Below are 19,520 nucleotides of genomic sequence, written 5' to 3'. Positions count from 1 at the left end.
TAGTAGAATAAATAATTTCAGGTTTACTTTTCTGACAAAACACATTTCAAATGTAAATTAAAAATATTCACTTTATACACTATTCTCTGTATTTTTTTCGTTTCAGAAATGCAGTCCAGAGAAAAGTGCCTCATTTTTCAGTAAAGTGACATATTCCTGGTTTAGCAGGTAGGAATTTTACTAATATATTTGTAGCACTCCACACTGAAAAAGATCCCAAGGGAAATGACACCTGAATTTTCTTTAATCTCAACGTGAATTGTTGTACAAAGTTGTCTCATATTACTTATTACACAGAAATCATAGGTAAAAACATACGAAACAGTTCCACAGATAACAGTACTAATATTCCTCCAATATGTCTGTCCCTTTATAGAGTTTTCATCTCATTAGCACTAGGGAAGGACAGAAAAATGAACTTCTTTTTTGGATCGAGTATATGCTATCCACTTTGTGTTTATTATTTCATTAAATTCTCCCCGAAGTGCCATGAGAAAGGCATTTGCATGAGAAAAATTTAGGCTCAGGAAAGGAAAGCATCTGTCCATTGATACTCATGTAGGAGTAAGTATGTGTTTTAAACCAATTTCTGATGAGTTCATGTTTCATGCTTTATTTTTGCTATGTCATTCTACTTTTTATTAGAAATGCTCTCTTACATACTCATATATGCTACTATTAAAACACACACAAACACACACAGCCCTAATCCTTTTATAAGACATGTATTATGGGTTTCCTTATAGAATAATTCATCCGTAATGTATGATGAGGGCTCAGAATTTCTTCGGGAGATACCATTTTGAACTTTGATTTTAACACATAAATTAAATCGTATTGAATGGGAAGAGTTGATGTTTTCTTATTTTATAAATTCAGAAGATTTCTTTAAAAATGTATTTCTTTTTCCCGATAACAGAAAGTCCATAATAACATGAAGTTAAATTTGTCTTTCTAGCTTTATGCCCCTTGCTTTACAGTTCACAGAAACAAAATTGCTCAGTTTTATCTACAGATATGTTCTCACGAGGGGATTAATCTTTTAAAAAATGATTGGGTACTAGATGCCCCAAACTCTGCTAGTCTTTAAAAATGCAGAGATAAATGACTTAGTTTCTGTCTTCTAGGAATTCGTAGTAGAATTAAAAAGATTAAAAAGTGGCCGGGCGCGGTGGCTCAAGCCTGTAATCCCAGCACTTTGGGAGGCCAAGAGGGGTGGATCACGAGGTCAGGAGATCGAGACCATCCTGGCTAACACGGTGAAACCCCGTCTCTAGTAAAAAAAATACAAAAAACTAGCCAGGCAAGGTGGCGGGCGCCTGTAGTCCCAGCTACTTGGGAGGCTGAGACAGGAGAATGGCATGAACCCAGGAGGCGGAGCTTGCAGTGAGCTGAGATCCGGCCACTGCACTCCAGCCTGGGCGACAGAGCGAGACTCCGTCTCAAAAAAAAAAAAAAAAAAAAAAAAGATTAAAAAGTATACCACCATTACAAAAAAGGGGACAAGGCAACATAAGCATAACTGACAAACACACATTTTCAGGAGTGTCATCTAATAGAGTTTGCACAACTAGGGACTATTTCACAGATACCAATGCTTTCACTTAACATTTAAAGATGTGTAGGAGTGAGTAACGTGGTATCCCAAGTTGAGCAAATAAAGTGTGAAAACCACATAATAAAAGGCGGGAAAGAACTGGCTGGGAAGTTTAGACGTGGTGAAAAACTGTGCGTTCAGACTGAGACATTTTTAGTTTTTGAGATACATATGAAGCATCACATGAAAATGAGTTTGGATATGTGGCTTCCAGGCTTCGAATAAACCTTTGACCTATAGATACGGATTTGGGAGTCACTGACTAGAGGACAGTAGTTGAAACCATGCGTATGAATGAGATCGCCCAGAGGAAGAACCCATTGAATAGGTTGAACAAATGCAACATTGGCAATCCTCAGTATTTAAAAGGCAAGAGAAAGAGGAGTCTACAAAAAAAGCTAAGTAAAGGTGTTTAGAATATATTATAAGAGAAATATTTGATGAAATAGTATGAGTGACAGGAAAGAAAAGAAAGACTGTCAAGAAAGTAAAAAAATAAAGTGGTCAATAGGGCCAAATACTGAAAAGGAGTAAATTAAAATAATAACTAAATATTCTCCATTAAATTTGTCAACATGAAGATCATTGGGGAATTTTTTAAAGCAATTGAAGTAGAAAATGTATATACTTGTGAGCAAATACTTGGGCAGAAGGGATTAAATTGTGATAAGATTTTCAAGTTACACAAATCTAGGAATCTCTTAAAGAGGATAGCAAAACTAACATTAAGCAGCACACTAGAAAAAAAGAAAGCATAGCTAGAAATGTAAATGTGAGCTATTTACAGTTAATGTTTTTAATACTTCAAATTTGTGTATGTATAGAAATGTTTTCCAAACCTGAATTTTGTTTATGGAGAAGTTGAGAGGAAGAGTGACACCTACCCCAGTTTTAAAAAATTTCAGTCTCGGGCTGGGCGCGGTGGCTCATGCCTGTAATCCCAGCACTTTGGGAGGCTGAGGCGGGCGGATCACGAGGTCAGGAGATCGAGACCATCCTGGCTAACACGGTGAAACCCCGTCTCTACTAAAAACAAAAAAAATTCGCCGGGAGTGGTGGCAGCGCCTGTGGTCCCAGCTACTCCGGAGGTTGAGGCAGGAATATGGCGGGAACCTGGGAGGTGGAGCTTGCAGTGAGCAGAGATCGCGGCCACTGCACTCCAGCCTGGGAGACTGAGCAAGACTCCGTTGCAAAAATAAATAAATAAATAAAAATAAAAAATTCCAGTCTCATTTTAAAGTCATAGGTATCACAGAATTTAAGTAATGCAAATAAAATTAATTTTAAATAAATGTAGTTTTAAAGTTTGATTATCAAACTATAAAACCTATATACATATATATTAAATATTGCAAACATTATTTTAGCATTCCTAATGCTAAAATAGCATTTTAGAATTTGCTATTGCTAGAAGAAGTTGAAATTAAGTTTAATAAGCAAGATAAGACATAGCAAATCTTCAAATATGACAACCTAGCATTTTGAAATCCATATCTTAAGTCAATCAAACAAACCATCAAGTTCTAACTGTGAATATCACATTTATTTTCTAGTTTAATTTGAATATCTCAGAATTAGATACGAAATATTTTCATAGAATGTTATTATCCAGAACAGTCATTGGCATGAATCTAATTTGATTTCTTATGTGGTGATTAAACAATTGTAGCAGAAACCTAACTATTGTTCAAGAGAATGTCCCTTTGAAGACAAAGATGAATTGTATTCTCAGATCCATTTTTGGAGTTACAGAATAGTGTCAAATTATTTCCTAGAACAAATTCAAGCATCAATAATTATATGAATAACTCAATTAAAATGTGCTCAGAAGACACAATAATTAAAAAATTATATACTTATGAGCCTTAATTCCTAAGACAATAGCTATCTAGATCATTCTGATGATCAAATAATTACCAAGCCTTTATTAGCAAATATAATCTGTCACCAGTGTATAATAATCATGGCCAGAGACATACATGGAAAAATCTAGTAAGAGTTTTCATAGGTCACAATCCTGTTATTATTTTAACGGATACACTATTCAATATGTCCTTTTTCTCCCATATTAAAAAATTTGTACATTAAACAACTTTCTCCCATCCTATAATTTTTGGCCAGATTGCTTTCTTTCCTTTTCCCATAACATAATACCTCTTTCCAGAAATGTTTTAAAAAGTGATTAATAGTAATAAAATTGATAATGCTACTATGTATTTGCACATTCTAAGTATTCAAATATTACTCATCTATAAAAGTTATATTTCAGCTCATCTTCCTAACAGAATGCCATTGTTTTTCTATTCTCTTCACATGAGTTGGTTGAGATATTTATGCACACTTGTTAATTCTAAATGTAGTCAAAATTTTCTCTAAGATTATAACATTTAAGAGTGGATATTGTATTAGTCAGTTCTCACCCTGCTATGAAGAAATATCCGAGACTGGGTGATTTATAAGGGAAAGAGGTTTAATTGACTTACAGTTCCATAGGGCTGGGGAGGTCTCAGGAAACTTACAATCATGGCAGAAGGAGAAACAAACACATCCTTCTCCACCTGGCAGCACGAAGAAGTGCCAAACAAAGAGAGAAAAGCCCCTCATAAAACTATCAGATCTTATGCAAACTCACTCACTATCACGAGAACGGCAGCATGGGGGTAACCACCCCTGTGATCAGTTACCTCCCACCAGGTCCCTTCCACGACATATGGGGATTGTGTGAACTGCGATTCAAGATGACATTTGGGTGGGAACAAAGCCAAACCATATCAGAAGTAGTACATTTCACTGTCTGCTTTTTGCTAAGTTAGCCCTGGTTTATTTTACATATAAAACACCATCACTAGTCTCTGAAGTTCTTAATGTTTAACTACCTGTAAAAATCAGAAATTAATCCTGTTCTGCCCACTTTGGGGAGTTGTGAGAATCAAATTCATTGATGTGAATGTCCTTTGAAAAGAAACATCAGTCGGCCGGGCGCAGTGGCTCACGCCTGTAATCCCGGCACTTTGGGAGGCTGAGGCGGGCGGATCACGAGGTCAGGAGATTGAGACCATCCTGGCTAACACGGTGAAACCCCGTCTCCACTAAAAAAAAAAAATGCAAAAAATTGGCTAGGCGTGGTGGCAGGCACCTATAGTCCCAGCTACTCGGGAGGTTGAGATAGGAGAATGGCGGGAACCCGGGAGGCGGAGCTTGCAGTGAGTGGAGATCGCACCACTGCACTCCAGCCTGGGCGACTGAGCGAGACTCGTCTCAAAAAAAAAGAAAAGAAAAGAAAAGAAAAAAGAAACATCATTCTAAAAACACGAGATACATGTGTAAACTTTATCATCATTTTAGGAATAAAGCCCACAGGTTGATGGGACCTAGTATGTGTTATACATTTCACTTACTGAGAGGGCCAATTCTTGGTCCTCGTTGTTTCCCAAAAAGCTGCCTCAACATTTGATTTAAATAAGTACCATTTTCTTATCACTTCCTTGCTTATTCTTTTTCCAAACTCTTGTGTGGGAAGGTAAGGCCACCCATGTGATCAGAGTCTATTAGAAGAGAGCAAAAGATAGTGGAGGGGAGCACACATCCGGGAAAAAAGTCAAGGTAGTTAAACCACTAATCCATGAAAGTCACAATCAAGTCAACTTCAGTGTCACTTTTAGATGCTGCATTATTTGGGGACTCAGCATGAAAGCAAGAGGTCACTTTTCCCTGAACCAAAACTGCTGAGTTTTGCACAGTTCTAACTCAAAATGCTGAGGCAGTAAATGTTATTAAAAATGCTTTTCTAAAAGTCAATGCAGTCTTATTTTGAAAATGAATATTTATTTTATGAAATGAAATAGAACTTAATATGACATGAAAGTAGTTTGTTGCTTAATATGTTTTTAAAAGTGCACTGCAGGAAAACGTCCAGCGTATTTGAGCCAACAAAAACATGATTACGGAAAGTCCCTTCTTATTACATTTAAACCTTTTTGTTAGATATGAATTGTGGTAAGATATTATGTATTATACTAAAAGTAAAATAAAATCTAGTGGAATCTCTTGTTACCGTAGGGTTTAAATTCATCCCAGAGTCAATCAATTGAGATTATTTAGTAACAAGGCCAATGAAAGCAGTCCCAATTTGGAGTAGTTTAAGGCATTGTTACTGCCTCGTGGTCTAATACACTTTATATGGACAGAACTGAGGCCAGTAAGAAGGCTTCCATTTAAATATAGGTTTACTTTCTTATTGAAAAAGTCATGTCACCAAAGTCACAATCTATATCTGATTTAAATCACTTCAGAGTGTGTTTGACTTCAAGTAACAGAATAGCCAAATAATAATAGTTTAAACAAACAGGTATTTATTTTCTTACGTTATTAGAAAGAGGGTGTTGTTGGAAATAGGTTGTTGAGCTATCTCGGAAATGTTATGAAAGGCCCAGGGTAGGTTGGTCTCAGTGACTCACACCTGTAATCCCAGCAGTTTGGGAGGCCAAGGAAGGCAGATCACTTGAGGCCAGGAGTTCAAGACCAGGGTGGCCAACAGGGCAAAACCCTGTCTCTACTAAAAATAGAAAAAGTAACCAGGAATGGTGGTGTGTACGTGCAATCCCAGCTACTTGGGAGGCTGAGGCATGAGAATTGCTTGGACCCACGAGGCAGAGGTTGTAGTGAGCAGAGACTGATCCACTGGACTCCAGCCTGGGCAACAGAGCAAAAGTCTGCATTTTTCTGTCTTTCTGCTTCCCATCCTTATTATTTGACTTTTTATCGATAGTGGCAAAGATGGTTTTTATATCTCAAAGCATCATGGCTTCAAAGGACACAAGGGAAGGAGAAGGGAGGCAAAATGTTTTCTCCTTTTGAAGTTCTGTGCTTTCATTTGAAAAGGAAAGTTCTTCCTAGCAGATATTTGCTTAGGTATTGTTAGCAATACCTAATATAATAATATAATTAATAATATAACTCAGTTATATTATTAATCCCAAGCAGAGGGTAATGAGAGTACCAGGACTGGTTTAGATCAATTATAATTCATAACTCTGTGGCTAAAATAAGACCTGACCATGAGTTCAAGAGATTTTCAACTGAAGAAATATCAGATCCCTGTTAGCAGAAAGATGGTAGAGCAGAGCTGTAGGTAAGTGCAATTCGTTCTCTCCACAGTAACTTCTGTGGTAAAACTACGCTATGCATCTTGTTTCCCTCCCAGTTTAGACTCACTGTTCTTGCATAATTATTCACAGTGTCAGCCAGGATAAGCTCAATGAATGCAGGAGGGTGGAAAAACTAAGAGACTGGTGGAGACTTGCCTTGCTTCTTAAGGCATCAGTTCAGAAACTGCACTCTCACATTGGCTCATATTCTGTTGGTCATAAGGCCAAGGCCAGAGCTTATGGGATAGGGACAAGTACTCCCCATCCAGTTGTACAATCTATAAAGTCAAGTGGCAAATTATACAGAAAGTCCTAGTGGAACAGAAGAAAATTGCAAATTCAGAGGTTGGATTCATTTCCCCTCCAATACAAGCCTAAAAGCCAATGTGGGTACTTGAGTGGTCAGGGTAATATTCTACTGTGAAAGTTTGCTATTTAAATTTTAGCAAGTGAGGTCAAGTAGTGAATGAACTGAGTGGTACACTTTCCAAATATAAGATGAACAAATGAAGTCGGTATTTCGCTGAATAATTGGATGTCTAAACAGCATTTATAAAAACTATAAATGATTATTGCATATTATTGACCTCCAGGATAAAACTGTATGTTTTTTTTAAACACGTAATCTCGTTATTGTATTTTAATCAATAAAATAATGTATAAATCAAAGAAAGAAGTAAATGCATGACAATTTGTTTTTAACTAGATTATTTGTTTTACTATCTTGTTTACCTTACTTTTTCATCTTTAGAGTAATTACTTTAGGCTATAAGAGACCTTTGGAAAGAGAGGATCTTTTTGAACTAAATGAAAGTGACTCCTCCTACACTGTGTGCCCCATCTTTGAAAAACAATGGAGAGGCCGGGCGCGGTGGCTCAAGCCTGTAATCCCAGCACTTTGGGAGGCCGAGACAGGCGGATCACGAGGTCAGGAGATCGAGACCATCCTGGCTAACACGGTGAAACCCCGTCTCTACTAAAAAAATACAAAAAACTAGCCGGGCGTGGTGGCGGCGCCTGTAGTCCCAGCTACTCGGGAGGCTGAGGCAGGAGAATGGCGTAGACCCGGGAGGCGGAGCTTGCAGTGAGCTGAGATCCGGCCACTGCACTCCAGCCTGGGCGACAGAGCCAGACTCCGTCTCAAAAAAAAAAAAAAGAAAAACAATGGAGAAAGGAAGTTTTAAGGAATCAAGAGATGCAAAAAGTAAAGGTAATTAATTACAAAGTTCTATTAAATCCTGAAGTAATCACTACCTGAAAACTAGATAAAGCTTTTTTCAAGTATGAGATACTATTATTAATATCAAAATTCCTAAACGGTGAAATGACAATCTACTTTATAAGCATAATTCATTGCTATTGCAGTCCACTTCTGTCTTCAAACTACTCAACACTTCTTCTCTTTAATGTTCAGGAGCACATGTGTTGATATGCATGCATATATCTTTGGCTCCTTACCAGCGGTGACAAAGATAGCTTCTGTGTCTCAGAGCATTATGTCTATTGGTCAAAGCAAATTATATGGTGGCCAGAATTAAAGTTTATGGGAGCAGGGGCAGACACTCCACCTCTAGCATCATATATGCATATGCATATATACTATTTTCAGACTCCTCCAAAAGAAAATATAATTTGGAGATAAAAACTGTATTCATATTAATTAAGTAGTTTCAAAACTCACAAAAATAATAAAATGCAACTATTGCACTTGCCCTTTTATGTCATGTGGTATGAGTAACACCACCTACCATCTCAATGATGTGGGTCATAATTTCAAGTTTAACTGATTTATTCCTTTCTTATTAACTTATTGTCTTCAGAGCACATTGTTAATTATGTAATCAGTTTAGATATACTTCATTTTATTAATATTAGTTGTGTCCAATTTTCTCATTGTTTCTATTTTCTTTAATTATGTAAGCATCTTTTTATAAAGAGGCACATACCAAGAAACCATCTCTACTCTATGCATTGTGGAACACCTTTAAGTCTGTCCTGATTCAAGTTGCCTTATTCAAAGTGTTTGCTGATATTCTGTCCTTCACTAGCCCACTCATAATGAAGTAAGTTAAAGTCTGGTGGGTTTTTTTCTCCCTCCTCACAGATAAATGAAACGTAAGTATTCTAATATAAAAGTTCTAATACAAGAGAGTAGAGAAGGTTCTTATTGCAAATATTATTAGGATGTGGACATGCTATTAGGGTTATCTACAATATAAATGGGAATTAGGATAATATAGTCAATATCTAATAAAGTCAACCATATACTAAGCACTGTTCTAAAACCTTATATTAATTTTATTAAGCAAGGGTTCTCCAGAGAAACTGAACCAATGGGATATATAAACCCAAATAAGAGGGGATTTATTAGGGGAATTGGCTTTTGCAATTACGGGGGCCAAGAAGTCCCACAGTCTTCCATTTGCAAGCTAGAGACTCAGGAAGGACAGTCGTGTAATTCAGTCTTAGTCCAAAGGCCAGATAACCTTGAGTTCTGATGTCCACGGGCAGGAGAAGGTGAATATTTCTGCTCCAGGAAAGAGAGCTGATTCACTCTCTCTTTACCTTCTTGTTCTATATAGGCCCTCAATAAATTGGATGAGGCACTATGCCCTGGGATCTTCTTTACTCAGTCTACTGATTCAAATGCTAATCTCTTCCAGAAACAGCCTCACAGACACACCCAGACATCTGGTAGATGGTAAAACATTATTTAAATGTTATTAAACAGAAATAATGTTTTACCATTTCTTCACCAGTCAAGTTGACACATAAAATTAACCATCACATTGGTAATCTCATTTAATCTTTGCCACACTCCTGCGACATAGAAAGTATTATTACATTCATTATTACAATGGCAGAAATAGACAGAAAGATTGGAGTAATTTGTCCAAGTCTGCACAGCTAGAAAGTGCCAGAGTCATAATTGAAATCTAGGAAGTCTTGCTTGAATGTATGCTTAGAAAAGGAAATGATACATATTTTCACTACGTTACTTAGTTGTGGCCTTTTGAGAGTTGAGCTTTAACAGTCATGGCAATTACACACACACACAAACATACACACATACACACACAAAATTACTATGCATAACATATATAAACATATATTATTATTACCTAACATATGTATATTTCTGTGTATCTCTGTATCTAGATATAGATACAGTAAAAAGACTTGAAGCATTTCTATAATATCTATCTGCAATGGTTTACAGGTAGACAATGAAATTGAGCTTTTGACTGTGCCACCTTTTTCAAGGAAACCTTGACTTACACCTAGCTGTCATATGAAGGAAACACAAAGAAATATATATTTTATTAACTGGTGATTATATTTTTAGCATTGAAAAATTTCCAAGTTATTAGAGTTTTTAATAATCACTTAATTCATGAAAATATCATTAATCCTGCATTACCTACATCCCAGATGATATTCAGGAATATATTCATTCAATATTTATTGAGCACCTATGCATGGCAAAACTGTTCTAGGTCGACTGTGGGGACAGAACAAAAATCAAAACAAAGAACCTGCTCTGATGACATTTAGAGGGGAGAGATGAAAGTCAAACAAATGAATAAACATAAATGATATCATCAGTGCTTAGGAACGAAGTAGGGTAAGGGAATGCCAGTTTGAGGAGTTAGAAATTACTGTTTTATGTAAGGTAATTATGAAAGATATTAGTGATAAGGCAACATTTGGTCAAAGTCCTGAAGGAAGTTGGGAAAGAAGTCAAGAAAATATTGTGATCAAAGGTAGCAGGGAGGGCAAAAGTCATGAAGACGCTCATGCCTGGTATCTCCGAGGGACTGCAAGGAGGCAAAGTGAGGTTGGAGCAGAGAGCTGGAAAGATAAGGTTGAGGTGAGAAAGGTGCAGAGATGAAAAGATTTTGAAGGACCTTATGAAATATGATGGGAATATTGGCTTTTAGTCCACATTAGCAGGGAAGCATTTGGAAGATTTTGAGCAAAAAATCAAAGATCTGATTAGACTTAAGTCTTATAGGAATGACTCTGGCTGCTATGTGGAGAATAAAATCAAGAAATGTAAGAGTGGAAGAAGAAACACCAGTTAGAAGTTTGTTTGTGATAATCCAAGCAAAAGTCAACGGTGGCTTCAGCTAGGTAGCAGTAATAAAAGTGATAAGAAGTGGTCAGACTCTGGTGTTTTAAAGGTAGAGTTAACAGAATATACTGATGGACTGAATGTAGGTTGAGAGAGGAAGCGAGAAGTAAAGGAAGCCTTCAGAAAATTGTTTTTAATCATAAGGTAAATGAGTCAGCATATCCTGAGATATAGAAAATGAAAAGACTAGAGAAGGGAATGGGGTTTGCTTCTGGACTCGTTAACCTTGAAAGATCTATTAGTTCTTGTGCAAGAAAGAATTAACGTAGCAAGCCTGCCTATGGACTATGGAAAGCCTGCTTATAGGAGTGGTCTTTGGCTGGCAACTGGAACTTACATTTCAGGAGGGTGCCCACTACCCTAACTGATAAGAATGGTTCAATAGCTCCAAGTTGTTTATACAACCAATAAGGTTCATGGTGAATATCTGTTTTCCTTCTGGAAGTCTGGAATTTTGGTGTGTGTTAAGAAAAGGGTGTCCACTTGACCAACCTCCAATAAAAACCCCGGATGCTGAATTTCTAACAAGCTTGCCTTGTAGACATTTCACATGTATTGCCACAACTAGTTGCTGAGAGAATTAAGCATGCTCTGTGTGACTCTACAGGGAAAAGACTTTTGGAGCTTGTGCCCGTTTCCTTCCAGACTTCACCCCATATATCTTTTCTTTTTTGCTGATTTTGTTTTGTATCCTTTCACCATAATAAATATAGCCATGAGGATAACTGTATGCCGAGTCCTGTAAGTTATTAAAATAAATAATTGAGCTGGAGAATTGTCATGGGGATCCCTGACATGGGACCGTCTAGATTAAAAGGCTGAGTAGGCCTGGTGCGGTGGCTCACGCCTGCAATCCCAGCACTTTGGGAGGCCAAGGCAGGCGGATCACGAGGTCAAGAGATCGAGACCATCCTGGCCAACATGATGAAACCCTGTCTCTATTAAAAATACAAAACATTAGCTGGGCATGGTGGCATGTGCCTGTAGTCCCAGCCACTTGGGAGGCTGAGGCAGGACAATCGCTTGAACCCGGGAGGCGGAGGTTGCAGTGAGTCAAGATTGCGCCACTGCACTCCAGCCTGGGAACAGAGCAAGACTTTGTCTAAAAAAAAAACAAGAAAGATTGAGTAACCAGTTGTCTATATGCACCTGGTGTTAGGAAAGATATAGACTGGAGTGACAAACTGGAATTGTTCTAAATTGGACTGGGTAAGTCAAGCCATTGTTCTGGGTGAAATCACCTTAACATACGTGAAGAAAAGTAAAGATGTCCTCAAAAAACAAAAAAAACAAAAACAAACAAAAAAAAACTATCAGCTACTCCAAAGCATAGAGTTGGTGAAGATGAGGAAATTTATCAAAGGATATTGAGAAGCAGTGGCTAGCACAAACACATAAAAATAAAAACAAGAGGGAATGGAACCAGGGAATCCAAGCAAGGTATATATTGCTGTCAGAAAACTGTTCCTGACATTTTTCACTCCAAATTCTTTGTTGGCTCCCTTGTCTGTAGAATTATGAGCCAAATGTTTCCTGGATTAACTGCCCCCTCCCCACAAAATGGCAGATCTCTCCCTCCCCTTGCCTCTGTCCCTCACCTCAGCATATCCCAGGAGTCACCATAGCACTATCTTATGTGTGACCAGAAATCTTTCTATCAGAGGATTGGCCAGCATCTTCCTCTCTTGCCCTATTCTGCTTATCCAATGCTGCAAAACTAATCACACCACAACTTCGTAGCATTAAACAATGATGTTATTATGTTCGTGATTTTGGTGGTTGAAACTTCAGGCAGATACTGCTTTTCTCTGCTCCACCATGATTGCGACCTTGGCTGAGTGTCTAGAACAACTGGAGACAGCTGAAGCAGCTCACATGGAGACATACGGCTGGTGCTTCGGTTCTAACTGTGGGCTGAGTTACCCTGGTTCTCGCTGTGTGCTGTGCTGGAATGCCCAAAATGGCTCCGTGACTCACACCTCTGAGGCCTGGGCTGAGATGGCTGGAAATGGTCAGATCTCTCTCTCTCCTCTCTCCTCTCTCTCTCTCCTCTGTCCTCTCTCGTTTCTCCCTGTTTCTCTCTCTCTCCACCCCACCCTCACTATCTCTCTCCTTCTCTCTGTTTCTACAGACTCTCTGAATGGTTAGCTTGAGAACAGAGGTCTTAGAGTCATTAAATTTCCTACATGGCAGCTGGATTTCCTCAGCATGAGGATTACAAGAGGCTCAGACAAGTCTTTCCACAACATAGGCTTGAACAGCTCAGGTCACTTCTGCCACATTGTTTTCGCCAAGAGATCCCCTAAATCAGCCCACATTCAAAGGGAAGGGAATTAGAGAAAAGAGGTTCAATTTCTCAACAAGAGTAGTAGTGAGGGATTTACAGTCATACTCTGATTCCCCTTTGCCAATGACTACTGCTCAAGAGACTTGCGAGAGAATCTCACCATGGCCATGGTCTTTCCTAAAATAGCAGTAGGTCATAGCAATTTAGTGTGTCTCTGTTCCCTAAAATTTGTATCTGAATTACCAAAGAATGTCTGTGGAGTAGGGAACAGTCTCCTTTACTTTGTGAGACACTTTTGCATCACACTGGTTTGATCAAACCTGCAAAACAAGAGTTTTAATATTGCATTGCAGTGAGTCACACCTTTCTCCCAGCCTAGGTGATGAAAGAGGCAAACTCTCCTGCATTATTCAATCATTGTGTCCTTAGCTCTTAGCACGAAGTCTGGCATAAAGAACCGAAATAAATTCCCTGAAAAAAATACGGAATAAATGGAAATTAACCCAAAGTTACAATTTTCCAAAGTACCCTTATTCTGCAGCAGCTGAAAAACCTTAAATTTAAAAACCTTAAAATTTCAATTGTTAAATAAGTAACAATTGAGTGATCAGAAAGAACTGCAGAGCTTGTATGATCATAATCTGGCCATAGAAGAACTAATTTTATAAGCTAATTTTGAGACTGCATATATACATGTGTAGTTTCATATATATATACACACACACATATACATATGTAGAATACATGTATTTTGAGACTGCATATGCATATATGTACATATGTATATATGCAGTCTCAAAATATATATTCTTTTTATATGAAAAAGTTGCTGGAAAGGACTATCTTTAAGGATGAGAGCACACTGTCATATTATGACTCATATGTGTAAAATAAAACACATAAAAGGAATATTTTTATTAATTTATTAGTAAAATTATACTTTCATTATTTACAAGATATATTTCTTATTGATTGTTGTGTTGACTCTCTTCCTCCCTTTTTGGATTTTATTGTAATATCAAACAAAAAACAAGTATTTGTATCTAATATCATGAATATTGTTTTATGGTCTTTATCAAGCCTTGAGCATAGATTGTTTTTAATATTTCTCAGTTAATGTGTGTAGAACCACTACAATGCCTGATGTTAGTCATTTAGTTGTTTTGTCTTTATGAAAAAGGAAAAAGTATAATCAGTAGATATATGCCCAATAAGAATAGTGCTACTCTTTCAGGAAATGTAGTTCCTAGAACAAAGAAGGGATTTAGCAAGTTGCTTTCATAAAAAGTAGGTGTCCCAATGGATGACATCAATTAAGAAATACAGAACTTTCTGCTGTTATTATGTATATGTGCGGTGTGGGGTAATTTAATAGTTTCATTGAGAATACGTAATGCTCCAAATAATTGTTGATACCTAGAGGCTTTACTATTAGAGACACTTGTATATATTTTATTCTAAAGTCTTATTTTAATAAAGTTAATATTTTTAAGCACTTGGTTGATAAAGCAATTTGAACAAGACAAATTACTTTTAATTTTAACACAGTAGCTGTCCAAACTGTCAACAAACAGATCAAAGCCTAGAAATTTATGCTTTACTTACTATTTAAAAATTTAAACTTTTGGCTGGGTGCAGTAGTTCACACCTGTAATCCCAGCACTTTGGGAGTCCAAGGTGGGTGGATCACTTGAGGTCACCTGAGGTCAGGAGTTCAAGACTAGCCTAGGCAACATGGCCAAACCCTGCCTCTACTAAAACTACAAAAATTAGCCAGGCATGGGGGCACACACCTATAATCCCAGTTACTCGGGAAGCTGATGCAAGAGGATTCCTTGAGCATGGGAGGCAGAGGTTATAGTGAGCCAAAAGCCCGTCACTGCACTCCAGCCTGGGCAACAGGTGTGAAACCCTGTCTCAAAAAAAAACAAACAAAAAAAAAAAAAAATTAAACTTTTATAAAGAATGAGTTTTTAAATATAATTTTTTTTGAGAAAAGGGTAGATATAATCAAACCTAATTGCATATGGTTTCATTTTAGTTCTACTAACCTATGGATTCACTCAAAATGGCACATTACAATGGTATAGGACATTTTTGCATCTCCAAAGTTTACAGTGAAAAAGGTCCACTTATCAAACCTCTAATACTATACCTTTACATATGAAATAGAAGGGATTACTAAATAAAACCCAAAATAGTAAGCCTGCAAAATAAATGATATGTTAACTTGTAGTATGTCACAGTATATGCCCAAATTGTTTTCACCATGTTGCATGGGCTATGTGGTCTTTTAAATTAAATATTATTTTCAGTTACATTGATGCAGTTTAAAATCATGCTTAAAATATTATTACCAATGAACATCAGGCACTCTGAGTTTTAGACAACGTTTATAGTTGAGGGACTATCAGCCAAGATACTTGTAATTAGAACCATCCCCACTGTTTTTCTGCACCCCAGGATTGGCCCTAATCATCCTGATCATGCTGTCACAAACTTAAGAGGAAATAAGGAAAAGCAGAGAAAAAAGAAATTGGTTATGGATAAAAGTGGAAAATAAAACATGACATATAAATCAAGCTTTTTTTTAAAAAAAAAAAAAAAAAGAGCAGCACCTGTCTGCTATACTGAAAGATCCCTTCCTTACGTTCTGGTTGTCATGTTTCCCTGTATTTGATAAAACACATAATTTTGAGAAAAAAATAGTTTTACATGTATCTATATCTCGACTTTTCTGATGAAGTTATACCAGAAAAGTTAATTATTTGATGGGCCTGCCATGTGAAAACCAGAAAATAACCTCGTACTCACAAGCCAGTGGAAGGGATTCCCGATTTTACTTAAAAAAAAAAAAAGGTGGGGGACGGGGGGACAAATACCAAATTAAGCAAGTAGAGAAAAAGAACAGGTAGGAGTGTGTGTGTGTGTAACATTTTGAGAATGCTAAACTCTCATAAGCATTTAACTACTTCAGATGTTTAACATTTCTTACCCTTTCTCAATTTTTATGACATTCAGGCAAATGATCATTTTCTGTGAACACAGCTCAGATTTTGGCTGGAATGGCTATGGCTATGCAGTGGCACTTTTTGTTGTAGTCTTTCTGCAAACTCTGATTCTTCAGCAATATCAACGTTTTAACATGCTCACCTCAGCAAAAGTTAAAACAGCTGTAAATGGACTGATCTACAAAAAGGTAAAAATTCCAAGGAATTCCCATTTCTAGAGGGACTACTCCCTTATGTGCTTTAAAATAAGGGGACTAGAAAAATAGGGGAGTATATCAAAAACTCCTTAGGAAATCCTTTGTATATACATTTGTTTTGCTTTAAAAGGACTTTGGCTCATGGATATTGGTTGCATTAATTTCTCTTTAGTGCATGTTCTCTCTCTCCTCTCTCTCTCTCTCTCTCTGGTCTTTACAAATTCTAGTCAGCCCTAATCCATTAAATTAAGTGATAATCTTTGTTTACTCTTATGCCACCTAACTGCTACTCACAAAGTGAATGGAATTGAATATTTTCATGGTTTTCTGTGTGTATGCATCAATAAAAGCTCTTCTTTTCACAATATTATTTTTAATCTTCATATTACCTTTTTCTTTCTCCTCTGTGAACTTCGTTTTTGGGCAATAAAATCATTCATTTTTATACAGTCATTCTCCATTGCTCTTTTATTCTAAGTCCTGCCTCTCAAACTTGGCTGATATTTATTCCTGGCATAACCGTAAAGTTTAATTAGTCCTTTTTTGAAAATACCATTTTAAACACTGCCTCTTTACCATGGAGGGTATTTTATTTACAACATAATTATAAACAGTTAAAGAGCTTCCTCCTTCCCCTAGTTATCAAGTAGTTATCCAAGCAATAAGTGTACTTTGTTCCTGCTTTGCACTCTGATATAAATTGTAGGTTCATCAGCATTTGGAATAGAAATTTATTCACCTGTTGTATCTTTATCATATGAGACAATGTATTTTATACTTTATTAAAGTTGGATTACTGAATGAATAAATGAATGAATGCACGAATGAACAAGTGAGCCCCTGCTTTCCAAATAAATTGAGGGAAGTGTTAGCATAAATAACAAACATATGGAACTAAATGCAGATTTTATAAGCGATCAGATGAACAGGAAATCTATAAGGGTTGTACACATCTAAGGAAGTTTTCACATAGAAAGTCTTGAAAAGGTCTTTGAGAGAGCTATTGACTTCGTGTAAGGGGAAGGAAGTATTATAATTTCGGCTGAACTGGACATGAAGTATTATAGGCCATTTTGCTCTGTTGGGCCACAACGGGGGCATGAAGTAGTTTCATGGAACTTGGAAAGCCAAGTACAAATTGAGCAGTAAATGGTAACTGAACTTGCAACAGAGTTTAGCTCTGTAGAACTCAGTCCAAATACAGGATTAGAGGGGCTGTCCTGGTCCTAATTCTAGAGGCAGTATGTGCTGCCTCCAATATGGAATAAAGATACAGAAGAATCTAGAAACCGGTTTGAATGCTAACACTTGTTTTGGTATATAGTCCATATGGAACAGGATTTTATTCCATGATTAGAGCATTGGAGGTTAGACATGAGATGTAGGTGGATTTACAAGCATAAAAGACTAAACTGCCATGAAAGAGTGAATTTAGAAGCATAAAATGTGGAGCACAGATAACTTTTAGAGCAATAAACCACTCTGTGTGATAGTACAATGGTGGATATATGTCATTATACATTTGTACAAACCCATAGAATGTACAACACCAAGAGTGAACCCTAATGCAAACTACAGACTTCTGGTGATAATGATGTGTCAATGTGTGTTCATCCACTGTAACAAATGTACCACTCTGTGGAGGATAATGGGGGAGGCTATGCACATGCAGGGTAAGGAGTATATGGGATTTCTCTGTACCTTTCAGTTTTGCTGTGAACCTAAACCTGCTCTAAATAAAAGCAGTCCTTTATAGGGGCAGAAAGGTGTAATACCTCTTTTCACCCACCATAAGAGTTGCAATGGGACACTCCTATAGCAAAAGACAGGTTGAAAAGAGAAAAATAAAACAAGTTAATTTAATTAAATGTTACATCTTCAGAAGTAAGACCCAGTGATCCAGGGAAAACTGTCTATTCTTATCCTTAGGTTCTATAAAGAATAGACAGCAGTGTAGAAATGTGATCAGACAAAAGGGTATGATCTGATAGTAATGGACTGAGAGGAGAAGCCCAGCATGACCTTTCCACTCAGATTCTTCCTGGCCTCTCTGTACAGTATTCGTTTTCCTGGATATTGGACAGGAGTCTTCTGGAATGATGATCTTCAAGAGAGAAGGGAAAAAGTGTTATCTCTCTAAGTTAAATGTCTTGTTTGTAGGGAGAGGGGTTCTAGTTCCTGTGACTCACTTTTGGGAAAAGGAAAGAAAGAGGAGGGGGAGACAAAAGGGCTGGAGAGGGTCAAAGAGACTTTGCTTCTGAGGCTTTCCCAGTGTTCTTCAGTTCCGCGTGCTCAGCATGCCAAGGTGCCATATTTTGGGGTGTCATGTTCTGAGCCCCAACACCTTAAATGTGAAAACAGAACAGACTGAAGTAGAAATTAAAGCAAGCTGTTAGAAATAAAAAGGGAACCAAGTGTCATCGTTGAGTCTATTGCAAAGTGGGAATAGTGACTACAGGGGCTAGACCTTGTATAATTCCTTAGAGATTGTTTAAGATTAATTTGGGCTGAGCTGGACATGAAGCATTACAGGCCATTTTGCTCTGTTGGGCCACAATGGGAGCATGAAGTGGTTTTATGGATCTTGGAAAGCCAAGTACAAATTGAGCAGTAAATGGTAACTGAACTTGCAGCAGAGTTTAGCTCTGTAGAACTAGGTCCAAATACAGGATTAGAGGGGCTGTCCCGGTCCTAATTCTAGAGGCAGTATGTGCTGCCTCCAATATGGAATAAAGATACAGAAGAATCTAGAAACCGGTTTGAATGCTAATACTTGTTTTGGTATATAGTGTATATGGAACAGGATTTCATTCCATGATTAGAGCATGGGAGGGAGAGCAAAGGGGAAAGTGCCACTTTTAAACCATCAGATCTCATGAGAACTCACTCATTACCATGAGAACAGCATAGGGGAAACTGCCTCCATCATCCAATCACCTCTTACCAGGTCCCTCCCTCACCACACAGGGATTATAATTCCAGATGAAATTTGGGTGGGGGCACAGAGCCAAAGTATATCAGGGGTGAAGGTATCAGGGTGTGCTTTGTTCCTTATCCATCCACAATTACTAGTGTAAGTTTGGAATAAAGTTCAGGGAATATCATTTTTAGGTTTGCAAGAAAGAACATGGGTCTCCTTTCACTTG

At 37.4% G+C, this 19,520-nt stretch overlaps 1 protein-coding gene across 1 annotated transcript in view; it reads left to right on the top strand.

Moving 5' to 3' along the window:
* Positions 1 to 19,520, top strand: part of LOC103218320 (multidrug resistance-associated protein 1-like) — a 93,808-nt gene that overhangs the window by 5,553 nt on the left and 68,735 nt on the right. The window contains 5 exon segments of the mRNA XM_073010357.1: positions 107 to 168; positions 7,496 to 7,615; positions 7,915 to 7,952; positions 8,663 to 8,807; positions 16,188 to 16,365. Coding sequence (XP_072866458.1) covers positions 107 to 168; positions 7,496 to 7,615; positions 7,915 to 7,952; positions 8,663 to 8,807; positions 16,188 to 16,365 — 543 coding nt within the window.

This window comes from Chlorocebus sabaeus, chromosome 2 (genome assembly GCF_047675955.1).
Source record: "Chlorocebus sabaeus isolate Y175 chromosome 2, mChlSab1.0.hap1, whole genome shotgun sequence".
Classification (NCBI taxonomy): Eukaryota; Metazoa; Chordata; class Mammalia; order Primates; family Cercopithecidae; genus Chlorocebus; species Chlorocebus sabaeus.
This window is presented reverse-complemented; position numbering and strand designations above follow the sequence as displayed.